This window comes from Erpetoichthys calabaricus, chromosome 6 (assembly GCF_900747795.2).
Source record: "Erpetoichthys calabaricus chromosome 6, fErpCal1.3, whole genome shotgun sequence".
Classification (NCBI taxonomy): domain Eukaryota; kingdom Metazoa; phylum Chordata; class Cladistia; order Polypteriformes; family Polypteridae; genus Erpetoichthys; species Erpetoichthys calabaricus.
Window position 1 is genome coordinate 196,829,758 of NC_041399.2, and position 12,641 is coordinate 196,842,398.

General features: G+C 38.6%; 1 protein-coding gene across 1 annotated transcript in view; it reads left to right on the forward strand.

Moving 5' to 3' along the window:
* Nucleotides 1-12,641, forward strand: part of LOC114643159 (deleted in malignant brain tumors 1 protein-like) — a 153,303-nt gene that overhangs the window by 127,076 nt on the left and 13,586 nt on the right. Inside the window, exons 25-28 of the mRNA XM_051928800.1 lie at nt 10,603-10,914; nt 11,142-11,456; nt 11,653-11,967; nt 12,068-12,382. Of these exons, the coding sequence (XP_051784760.1) occupies nt 10,603-10,914; nt 11,142-11,456; nt 11,653-11,967; nt 12,068-12,382 (1,257 nt within the window). The remainder of the gene's footprint in view (nt 1-10,602; nt 10,915-11,141; nt 11,457-11,652; nt 11,968-12,067; nt 12,383-12,641) is intronic.

The window sequence follows — 12,641 nt, forward strand, 5'->3', positions numbered from 1 at the left end:
ATGAAAAGCAAATCTTCACTGAGAAGTTATACGCAAGACACATGTTAATGTGGCTTTTAAAATAATTGTCACAATGCACACTGGACCACATCTCATTTGCAGTATGGGGTCAGTGGTTTTGCACAGGACTCAAAGGAGGCAATACATTAAAAAATATAAATGAATTTAAAAATAAAAAAATAGCAAAGCAACAAGATCAATGCAAAATATAGTATAGGTTGTCTAACAGGATAGACAAAACAACTGCCTCCTGTACTAACTCTAGGCAACTGAATCGAACAAGCAGTGAAAACATTAAAATCCCCTTTCTACTGCTGAAGTCTACTCTGTCCATTGAGTTTCATTGAAAGCATAAATGTAACAGTATACTAAGGTACAGTATGCCAAACTGCATGAATTGGCACTTTTAGTCCCATGTGTTGCCTCAGGATTAACAACCAAGAAATGTCAGTGAAGCTAGTAAATGCATCACATGTTAAAAAAAATAAAGTGGCCCTGAGGTAGTTACTTAGTGTCTAACTAACCACTGCCTTAATCAATTGTTTTTTTTTTTTGTGATCAAAGTTTTATTATTCATCCATCCATTAGTCTTGTAACCCTGTTTATTCAGAGGATGGTTTCAGGGAATCTGGAACCTATCCCAGCCAACATAGGGTGCAAGGCAGGAACAGTTCCTGGACAAGGTGCCAGTCCATCATAGGCTAAACACACAGATACACACACAGGCCAATTTAGCAACACCAACCCCCCTAACCTGCTTGTCTTTGGACTGTGGGAGGAAACCTTGAGCACCTGGAGGAAACCCATAGAGACATGGGGAGAGCATGCAAACTTCACTTAGGGAGAACTAGGACATGATCCTTGGCCTCCTTGTTACAAGGCAGCAGCACTACAACTGTGCCACCCAAAAAGTGGAACATTTACCAGCAAAAAAGTGACGAAAACTAGTTTTTGGATCAGTAAAAAAAAGAAAGAAACTATGTTGGAAAAGGAAAAAATTAGAGGAAATGAGCTGAAAAACCGTTGTCTGTCAAGAAAATTTCATATCATTAGGTCAACAAATAAGTTCAGTTGAGCTACTAGAAGTAAATAACCTCCCGGGCTCCTCTGGCAGTCTGTAAATAGCAAAGGTTGGTTGATTAGTAACCTGAAGGACTAAAATCTACAAACAGGCCAGGGGTGAAGTAAAACACATAAGGACTTTATCACCTGGGCACTGTCAAAATCAAAGTCCAGAGATAGTTAAACCAAAGCAGACATGAGAAATCTTCTAGGGATAAAAATCAAATTTGTATCTTAGGGAAAAGGTCACAATTAGTGATAAGCTTGAATTTCACTTGAAATTGAATTGGAAGTGAAACTAAAATATTTCACAATATAATATCCATCCATCCATCCATTTTCCAACCCGCTGAATCCGAACAGGGTCACGGGGGTCTGCTGGAGCCAATCCCAGCCAACACAGGGCACAAGGCAGGAAACAATCCTATGGCGTTATGCAATCAGTGAAATTTGTACCATTGACACATAAAGAATGGAATTTAGTTGATGTTTTGGTGCCCAAAAGCCAATCCCAATAGTTAATTAGCGAGGGTAAGGTCGATATGGCCAGTCATATGATGCCTGCTTCCCTTGCTAGTATGCTCTTCTGATGTTTCTTCCTTCTAGATGTTTCTAGCTTCTTCTTCTTCTTCCTCTTCATTCTTTCTCACTTCTGTGTGGGGTTGATGTGCCTGATCAACTTTCTCCATACAGCTCGGCCCTGCACTTCCTCTCCAGGCAGACCCTTTTCCTTCAAATCTTCTTTTACTTTATCCATCCACTTCCGCTATTGACCTCCCACGAAATCTTCCCCGTACTTCTATTCCCATCACTCTTTTGCCCACATATTCATTGTCTCTCCTCATCACATGTCCGTATCACTTTATCCTACTTTCCAGTACTTTCTTAGATATCTCTCCCAGTTCTGTTGTACCTCTGATTCTCTCATTTGTTATTATATCCTTTTTTGTAACTCCACACATCTATCTCAGCATTCTCATTTCTACCACATCCAATTTCTTCTGCTCTCCCTTTACTGTCAATATCTCAGCTCCATGCATCATTGCTGGTCTTACCACTGTTTTAAAAACATTACGTTTTAACATTTGCTTTAATCCTTCAATCCCACAATTCCCCTGGTACCTTCTTCCAAATGTTGCACCCACATTGCACTCACTGGGTCTTCATTTTCTTGGGCTACCACTGATCATAGATATTTAACCATATCCACTCTTTTCAGTAACTACCTGCAGGGTAACTCTTGAATCTTGATCAAAATTAAGCCTCATATATTCTGCCTCCTTTCCTCTATCTTCCAAAACCTTTTCATTCTTAAAACTTACTCTACACTCCCTCATTTCTGTTGCTACACAACAGAGTGTCATCACCAAAAGCCTGTACCAGGGGATTGGTCTTTTATTCCATGACTCGATACATTCAAAACCAGGTTAAAGGGGAAAGGACTTAAAGAAGATCTCTGGTTCAGACCTACTCAAACTGGGATCTTGTCTGTTACCGCAACATTGCTTTTAACCAGAGTCCTCACTCCCTCATCCATATACTGGACACACTTGGCTGGTCCTCCTTTCTCTCTCATGCACCTCCAGACCTCTGGATGTGGAACTCCATCATAAGCATTCTCCAAATTAAAAAACACCATTTACAATCCCTTCTGTTTTTCTCAATGCTTCTCAATGAGCTCTCTTAATGCAACTACTGCATCAGTTGTCCCTCTTCCTGGCATAAAACCAAATTGCTCCTCCTCTATGGTGGTCTCTTCACTAAGCCTTCTTTCTATAACCCTTTCTCATTGTGTATGACATTAACTGTATCCCTCTATAATTTTCACAATCTTGAATATTGACCTTCTCCTCATAAATGGATACAACCACACTGTTCCTTCACTCCTCCGGTGCTCTCCCCTGTTCATAGACCTTCTGCAGTAGCTAGTGTGCTCGTCTGAGTAGCTGCAGGAAGAACATTTATGTTACAGGAAGAATGCATATATTGTACTGTAATGTGCTGGGGGTTACAGTGTTAAGAACAGAATCTGTTATGTCCCACATGGTGCCCACAGTACTCCTCTGACCCAAAAAGCCCTTCTAAGGGTTCATACATTGTGTATTTTTGGGAGTTTTGGGGCATTAGAAGTGTTTTGTGCTTTGTATGTAAAAAACATTTTAAAATGAAACTTACCTGTTTTGTTCATCACTAGTCACAAGCATGGCACTTAATATTTCATGGATACACTAAATGGATACACATACACAATGACATTGGTATGATGCAGAAAATATATCTTTGAATCAATCACAAAGCAAAACTCAAATAGTGTCCTTTATAATATGCCACACAACTACAATTCCTGAAAAATAATATTATTTATTTTAAAGAATTATTCCTAGTGTTCTGTGAGACTGTGGAAACCTTTTCCAGGGCCATTTGTTCCATTGTGTCCATTACTGCTGGATAATCTCAGTTCTCCGTGATGTTTTATTGGATTGTGTTATGTTATATTATTAATAGCTTCTTTCTTTCTTTCTTTCTTTCTTTCTTTCTTTCTTTCTTTCTTTCTTTCTTTCTTTCTTTCTTTCTTTCACAGGCTCTCTTAATATTTCATTAGAGAATGGGGGAAGTCCTTGTGCTGGGCAAATGTTTGTTAAAACTTCTATGTCTCAAGGAACTGTGAGTGATAAAGTAATGGAAATGCCAATGGCCAACGTTGTGTGCACACACATTGGATGTGGATCGGTTGTTTCAATTAAAACAGAAGGTTACTTTGGATTAAAAAACGTGAATAGTTGGGTAATCCCTATTCACTGTAATGGCAATGAGTCATTTCTGTGGCAATGCTATAGTGCCATTATTCCTCAAAGTATTTCACTGGAAGATCCCCAGTATCAATCTGCTGGAATGGTTTGCTCTTGTAAGTAATTTCTTTAGTTTTTCACTGTAATGAATCATGTTAAATTAAATCTATTAAATTATTTAAATTAAAATAATGATAATATGAACTATGAGTGATTAAACACTGAGTGCCCACATACTTACAAACAGGTTGACTTTTTAAAAGAGTTCAGTGCAAAAGTTATAGTTATCATTTTGTGTTATAAACATTTTTAGCAGTTATATTTGTATTTCATTTGTAAGAGTCAGACTAAATGGTAAATGAATTTTTTTTCAGTTTATATCAGTACAGTATGTGAACTAGATAACACTCAGTAGCATCAGTAAATGAATGTATGAAAACTAAAATACGGAGTTTAGAATCTGCCACATAACTCAAATATTTTTGCATAAACCTGACAAAGGGACAGAACACATTGTGTACTTTGCAATTATGTTTAAAATGAAATAATTTCACTTTGATGACTCGCTAAAGCACAAAATCTTAAAAAGTGATTGGTAAATTAATTTAACTACACTAGAAGAAAATAATTTAAAAAAATACTTATGTTATTACCAGCTCACATTAAGCCAAGACTGTTTAATGATGAGGACCCCTGCTCTGGCCGTGTGGAGGTGCAGTTTGGAGAGACCTGGGGGACATTTTGTGATTCCAACTGGGACATGGAGGATGCCAGTGTTGTCTGTCATCAGCTTCAGTGTGGGACTGCAGTAGCCACCTTGACGGGAGTTTATGGTGAAGGAAGTGGACCTGTATGGGACCGACAATTTGAATGTAGGGGCAATGAGTCCATACTCTATGACTGTCCTCAGTCACCACCCAAGGCTGTAAACTGCACCCATAGACGTGATGCTGGAGTGATCTGCTCAGGTAGGCAAATGTGGTAAGGAACATAGCAAATTAAGATTTTTTTCAAATGTTAGCTAACTTCAGTATCATGAAGACCACCTCATCCAAATGGCATTATAGCAATCCACAAAACTTAATTAAATCCAAGAAAATGGGTTGAATAACAATGCAACGATTAAAGGCAAAATTAAACAGGTAGAGGTGTGGCATTACACAGTAAATAAGAATTTAAATTAAGGACTTTTTTAATTGTTCTATAAACTGCACTTTAATGTTGGTATAAAATAAAAAGATGAAAAAATAGAGTTATGACATTGTGAGCATGTTAGAGCAACTAGTGCAGAAAGCAGAGGCAGCAAACCTCTCTACATTTATTATAATATTAAAAGAAGGTTTAGATGGAAATGAACTAGTGATGGTGGGTGAGTTTATTTACTCGTCCATATCTAAAACAAGGTAATGAAGTATAAATATATGGAACTAACAAAAAAGGGTTTCCTATCTCACTTGGTTTGTCTTTACAAGAAAAAAAGTCAGCATTCACATGATAGTCTAGTAATTCATCCATTCATAAATTCATTTACTTATCCATTTATCTCTGAACCTGCTCAATCCAAGATGTAGTATAAGGCAGTACAGCCAGTGTGATGTGGTTGTTAAGGCTTTGGATCTCTAACCCTGAGGGTGTAGGTTCAAATCCCACTACTGATACTGTGTGACCCTGGGCAAGTCACTTGACCTGCCTCTGCTCCAATTAGAAAACTAAAAAAGAAATGTAACCAATTGTATCAAAAATGTTGTAAGTTGCCTTGGATAAAGATGTCAACCAAACAAGTAAATGATACTGGATGGGGTGCCCCTTATTCTGCAAAAAAGCAACACAAAATGGAAAAGTTACTTTATAGTAAAGCTAACTAATTAATGGAGGAGTTAGATTATCTTTTAAAACCAATACAATTTTCACTGCTGAAGGTGGACAGAAGGACAACTTTTTGACATTCTAATTTTAAAACTGTTAAAGCAAAATAAAATATATGCAGAAGAACAGGCTTGGGAAAAATCCTAGTTTTATTTCAAGATGTTCCTGTAATCAAAAGAAGAGTGCACACAAGGCTAATCCTCACTCAGATGAAATGTGATCAGGAAACATGGATGGGTGTGGTGGAGAATGTAGTGTTTATGGCTTAAAATGTTTCTTTAGTGTTGCAGAAACAAGTTTAGTCATTCATGCTGTGTCTTCTAGCATGTAAGAGAGGAAGTATTGGGATACTTCCTTGCACATGCTGGAGAATGGCCATAAGGGAGAGGTGTTTGGTAAATAAATTGTTTGTGATTTCTTTACAACTGTGAGTGAGATGAAGCTATCTGCTGTCAAGTCAAGTTTATTATGTGTACTCAGTACAATTAAATTCACAAATGTATTCTTACAACAGTTGTCAAAAATAGATAGATAGATAGATAGATAGATAGATAGATAGATAGATAGATAGATAGATAGATAGATAGATAGATAGATAGATAGATAGATAGATAGATAGATAGATAGATAGATAGATAGATAGATAGATAGATAGATAGATAGATAGATACTTTATTAATCCCGATGGGAAATTCACAAAAATACAATGCAAACAAAAATAAATACATACATACTGTTTGTTAATGAATTCACTGGGGTGCATGCCAAAAGCCCAGAAGGGAGGTGTGAGAAAAGCAGCTGTGCAGGACGGCTGAGGTCTTTAATTATCCTGTTTGCCTTTCTAAGGTAGAGAAGTGTTACAGTATATTTGTCCAGAACAGATGGCAGTTGGTTGCCGGTGATATTCTGTGATGCTTTCACCACGCTTTTCTGAAGTGCTTTGTGGTCTACAGCCGAGAAGATGCAGTATAAGTATGTGATGAGAATAGTGGGGATAATTTCCACTCTGCAACTGTAGTAGTTTATTAGAACAGGTGGAGAAATGTGACCTGTCCTGAAATATTTGAGGAAGTATAGGGGTGTTGATGACCTTATTTGACAAGAGACAAAATCTGTTGTGTCCAGTATTAGTCATCAGTGATGGTCACTCCAATCAATTTAAAGCCGCTTACTCGTTCGGCTTCCTCTCTGAAAATGTGCAATGGTGCAGGTGATCTGCTGTGAAGATTCCTTGCCTCCGAGTTGGTGTGAGGTGGTCGGCCGACCGTGCGTTGCCTTACCTGCACGTGCAAATGGTCTGATTGTCTTGGTATCAGCCCGGGGTGGGAATCAGGTGGTCACATCTGGAACCGCTCCCCAGCATTTAAAAACAGGAGTGCAAGAAAGGAAAAGGGGAAGAAAAGAAAGGAAAAAGAAAAAGAGAGAGAGAGAGCAAACAGCCTGGATGAGATCCCCTGGAATTGAGCGTACGGCAGGCATTTGGAGTTGGTGAAGTGGGCCACTCTGGCTTAGTGATTTCCTGGAGCCAGAGGGCCAGTGGTAGAAGTGGCTTGCCATGAGGCAACAGGAGTCGAAAGTCACCTATCATCATAGAATAACAAATGCAGAGGTATATCAATGAATGGACTCCCACCCGCTCTCCACTCTGGTCACTAAACGAGGGCTCTGATTTGCAAGACATATTCTGCAGATGCAATGAAACCAGATGCTAAAGGTAGCCATGCTATGGAATCTGGCACGAGGGAAGAGACGGACGAAAATCATGTGGTGGAGGACGCTCCTAGAGGACTTGCGTACCATTTATGCCGCATGGTACGAGGCAGAGAACACCAAGCAGGACTGATCACGATCGAGACGACTTGCTGCCCAATGCGCCAAATGGCGCAGGAGGGTTTAAATTTAAACTTTAATGTAAAAATAGTAAAAAAAAAACATATTGACAGTAAAGCAATAAATACATTTATCTCTTATTCTCCTTAAGCTTACTTTGTTACAATGATTGAACAGAACATATTGCTGATTTATTTTTTAAAACTTTTTTTGCTTTCTTCATACTATTAATTTATTTTTCTGCTTTTTTATTATTATGTGCACAAAAGAGGAAACTCTGAGAAATTAAAGTCATGGTTTAGCAAGAGTAGCACACTCAAGCAAAACAAGCAAATTAGTAGAGAAAGATTCTCGTTTTGACTGTTGTTACCTTTTCACTTCAACTCCTGTTTTGTCCTTTGAATTTGGAAAAGACCTGAAGCCTAATATATAAATGGTTTGTATGCACAAAAATGTTGCGTACGCCCATTTCCACGCTCACTTCGAGATGTATAAAAACTAAACTTGGAGTAAAGCCATGCACATTTTCATGACAGGGTCCCCTATTGCGTACTCACTTTTCTGCTCGGTTTTGCAAACTGGAGGCAACCAGCGTCAAAGCAGTGTTACTGTTTCTGTGGTCTGCTTTTCCTTTTTAGATTCACATCTACAGTATGATGTAGGTTTTATCAAACACATCAAAATTAATTGCACATCGTTTAGAAATTTAATTCACTTGATTGTAATCAATCTGTAACAATATAATGGTGCACAGAATGGCCAAACTATTCCAACAACCATAGCTGCTTCAGCGTTGTTAGAAAACATTGCAAATGGAAGAATTAGAAGAGAATGTGTATTTATAGATGATAACTGGCTTCTAAGTTGATTTTGATTTCCAAGAGCTATCCTCTTGGAGCTGAGTGCTCAACTGGCGCTGGCTTTACAAAGGCAGACTTTGAGGAATTGTGCTCTACCTGCTACTTTGCAAGTTCTATCCACTCTCGGGTTTTTAGCCACAGGAGCTTTTCAATGTGAACTTGTGGACAATCGGGTATTTCACAATCATCACTGAATTGCGCCGTGACAGCTGTATAGGATGGTATTATCCACTTATCCTTCTGATAAATATGATTTCCTTACAATTCACAGCAACTTATAGTTTTCCTAATGTAATCAGAACAGTCAACTGCAGAACAGTCAGCTGCACACACATTACTATTGCAATGGCGCTGGACAAGTTACATTAGCCAGGGATGAATCACCAAAACAATGAGCTGACATTACATCGTATATAGCTGGAAAACTTATGAAAACAGCAGCTCCACACAGTTGCAGATGCTTTTTCCAACTATTGCAGCAAAAGGCAAGCCGTTCATTTAAGGATAGTGAGTCACCTCAAAGTAAAGATAAGATAATCAGTCCGTTGTGGTGTTCGGTGAGGTCGCCATGCTATAATGGCACCTTCAGAGAATGAATTTGCTTATGTAAATAGAAAGCATATCAATTCTATTAATGTGCTGCTCTGTAGTTCACAGAAATTGTGTCACAGTGTGCAAGCATGTATCTGAACAGATGCACTATGATGAACTGAACCATGACCCACCAAATCAGACAGCGTTACAACTTCATTTGAATGTAATTAACTGAATGTAAAAACAGGTAATCAGATGCAGCATTTATTTTTAACCAATTCACTTAATTTGTGGTCAATATCACATAGTACAGCCCTTAAATTCCTTAGTTCATTGGCCACATCTCTTACAGCATCCACTATTGCATTTTGTGACTCCAGGACAGACTTACAACACAAAGCCATATGGCCTCCCAATGGTTTCCAAGGCAAAGGTGTGTGTGCAGCTAGCGACCAAAGCCGTACTCTGCACAACAGCATCATCACCACCTGACCATTGCACGGGGGTCAGTTTTTAGAATATTGTCTGAAACAGAATAAACAGATGGTGGACTGCAACTATCCTTTTCATGTCGACTGCAATATCTGACCACTTCTTTTTTCTTTCGGACACTGTGCGACTTTCTGAACTTGAAGTTTCGAGTGTCTCGACCATGCTTTTGTTATTTACACCACTGCATAAGCCAACAAATAGTACATTTTTCCTTGCTTCCACTTTGCATTTGCTGAAAATGTTTTTTTTCATGTGCCTTTTCCATTGTTTTTTATCCAAACCCTGAAGGAAGTTGATATTCATATTTATTTGCATATTAAAATATGTGAAATTCTGGAAGAAGTTGGGGTGGGGCTGCAGGCGCGTGATTGTGGGTTAAATTTCATGTTCGTTGGGATTTGTAAAGGCGAAATGTGTGGAACTTGGTGTTTGCGCAGATTTATGGATCTGGATTTTGTTGTGCATATGCACATTTACACTTTTGTCCGTACACCATGTTTTAGTGTGAATTCTATGCACACCATTATACATGTGACCCCTCATGATGTATATTTAATCCATTTCTAAACAAACTATCCTTTTGAAAAAATACTTAAAAGAAATACGCATCTCTAGCAAAGAGCACACCTCTACTAGACTTTGCATTCTCACATTGGAATATTCAGGACTCCTTTGCAACCTCAGATTTTGCCATTTCTAGCACATCTCCGTTTATATTCTCTAATTCCCAGCTGCATTTTTGCTATACTGTATGTGTATTTTTTTTTATTTAATTGTATTAATTTAATTAATTGCATTAAGTGATGCACAGAACAATTAAGTATTCAATCAATAATTTTTTCAATGTATTTCTCTTAAATATCAAGACAAATCACAATGCAATATCAACAGTAACTCCTTAATCCTATTAGAGAGCTTTATGAGCAGATAGCCCAATATACAGTGATAATTCATATGTGTGTTGGTTAACATTAGTGCACCCTTAATGATATTTTGCCTAATACTGAAAAGGTTTTGGACCATTCCCTCAAAGAGAGGTTTTGACTTGTTCTAATTTTAAGTAAAATATGATGTCCTTTGCCCTTTGAGATATAAATTGGGGAATAGGATTCTTTCAAATAAACAAGATAAAATGACATATACCTCTGTATTGCCTCCTTTTACTGCAGGAAAGGGTGGTCCTCGCTTGGTGGGCGGTGCCTCAAGGTGTTCAGGACGAGTAGAAATCTTACATGATAACACCTGGGGAACACTCTGTGACAAGAATCTAGACTTGCAAGCCGCAGATGTGATCTGCAGACATCTTTACTGTGGGGCAGCTGTGTCGACTCCCTCAGGAGCATATTTTGGTAAAGGGAAGGGTCCCATCTGGAGAGACAATTTTCAGTGTAATGGGAATGAGTCACGCTTGGGGGAGTGTGCTGTTTCTTGGGACAAAGCATCTTGTGATCACAGTAATGATGCCAGTATCATTTGCTCAGGTATGATTTACTAGACTGTATACAAGCCAAACACACTTTGGTTGTTATGTTTAAGCCAAAGAAAATGGCACTACCTTATGTGTTAATTTTACTTTTTGTATGAGTATTAGAAACAAAGACTAATTCACTATGATAGAAATGAACTTTTCTTATTTTTTTTTATAGACCAAAATGTTTTGAACATAGAATAACAATGCTTGTATTAATTGATTGTATTCTGATTCCAGATGCTGACTTGCAGGTTCAGCTGAAAGGTGGAGAAAGCCGCTGTGAGGGCACAGTTCAGGTGATGCTGAATGGCACCTGGAGGCAGATTTTGTATCCTGAATGGGATGTACAGGATGCCAGTGTGGTTTGTGCTCAGCTAAACTGCGGTGAGGCACTGAAAGTACAGAACATCTCCGGATACATTTCAGGAAGTGGCCCAGTCATATTAACTGACATTAATTGTGCTGGAGATGAATTATCATTGCAGAACTGCTCTGTTTCAGTTATATCTGAACTGTTCAACATTAGTGGTGGTGTAGGAGTTCTCTGCTCAGGTACTGAACGTTTCTTAGCATCTGTCACTAGTTTAACAAGCAAACTTAAAAAGTATCACCAGATTGCACTAGTTGTTTCATTTGTAAATATAGCATACTTGTAGTATCAGGCTTTGGTCATCACTCTTTTTAATAAATTTGCAAAAATAGACCAATGCCTGGCCTATTAATGTTTTTTTTTTTCCATATCTGTTAGAACACAAGAAAGTCAGGCTGGCAGGTCACAGCAGCCAGTGTGCAGGAAGAGTAGAAGTGTACTACAACGCCACCTGGGGGACAGTCAGCAGTAATTCCTGGGATCTGACTGATGCACAGGTTGTGTGTAGACAACTAGGATGTGGCAATGCAGTTCGCACTGCTGTCTCTGCAGAATTTGGGAAAAGCTCTGGACCAGTGTGGATAGATGAAGTAGAATGCAGAGGAGATGAGTTGGCCTTGTGGAAGTGTCCTTCACTTGTCTGGCAAGAAAACAATTATCAGCACAAAGAAGATGCCGGTGTTGTGTGCTCAGGTAATAATTCAATCATCAATCATCAGGTGGTTCATGTAATCCTAAATGTGCATTAACAGCTACTGAATGGATAGCAATATTTCTTTTAATCATTTGACAGAATTCAAGGAACTTCGCCTTGTTAGTGCTGAGTATATCTGTGCCGGGAAACTAGAAATCTTCTATAATGGGACATGGGGAGATGTTTGCTCTAACAGAATGGATTCGACCACCGTCAACATTATCTGTCAGCAACTAGGATGTGGAGACAGTGGTTTACTGGAGGAGGGTAAATATGATGGAGCAAGTAACAAAGTAAAATGGCTGGATGGAGTAACCTGTTATGGACATGAACTTGTCTTATGGCAGTGCTCCTCACTTCCATGGGGAGAAAATTGGTGCCAAAATGGTGATGAGGCAAGAATCCAATGTTCAGGTGAGCATACCCATTGAACAAAAAGCCTAGTTTCTAGAACCTTTCACAGTGAACAGTATTCCAAATCTTCTAGCAGGTGTACATGTGGCAATTTAATTTTATTCTTCTGAATCAGATGTGATATGGCAGCAAACAGCTCCTTAACTGAGAACGTGGTGTTCAGGTTTATAAATGTAAAATTGGTTAATGCCTTGGCATCTATTAATACTGTGTGGGCATTTTTAAACTACACCTTGTGAACACTGATAGCGTCATCTTC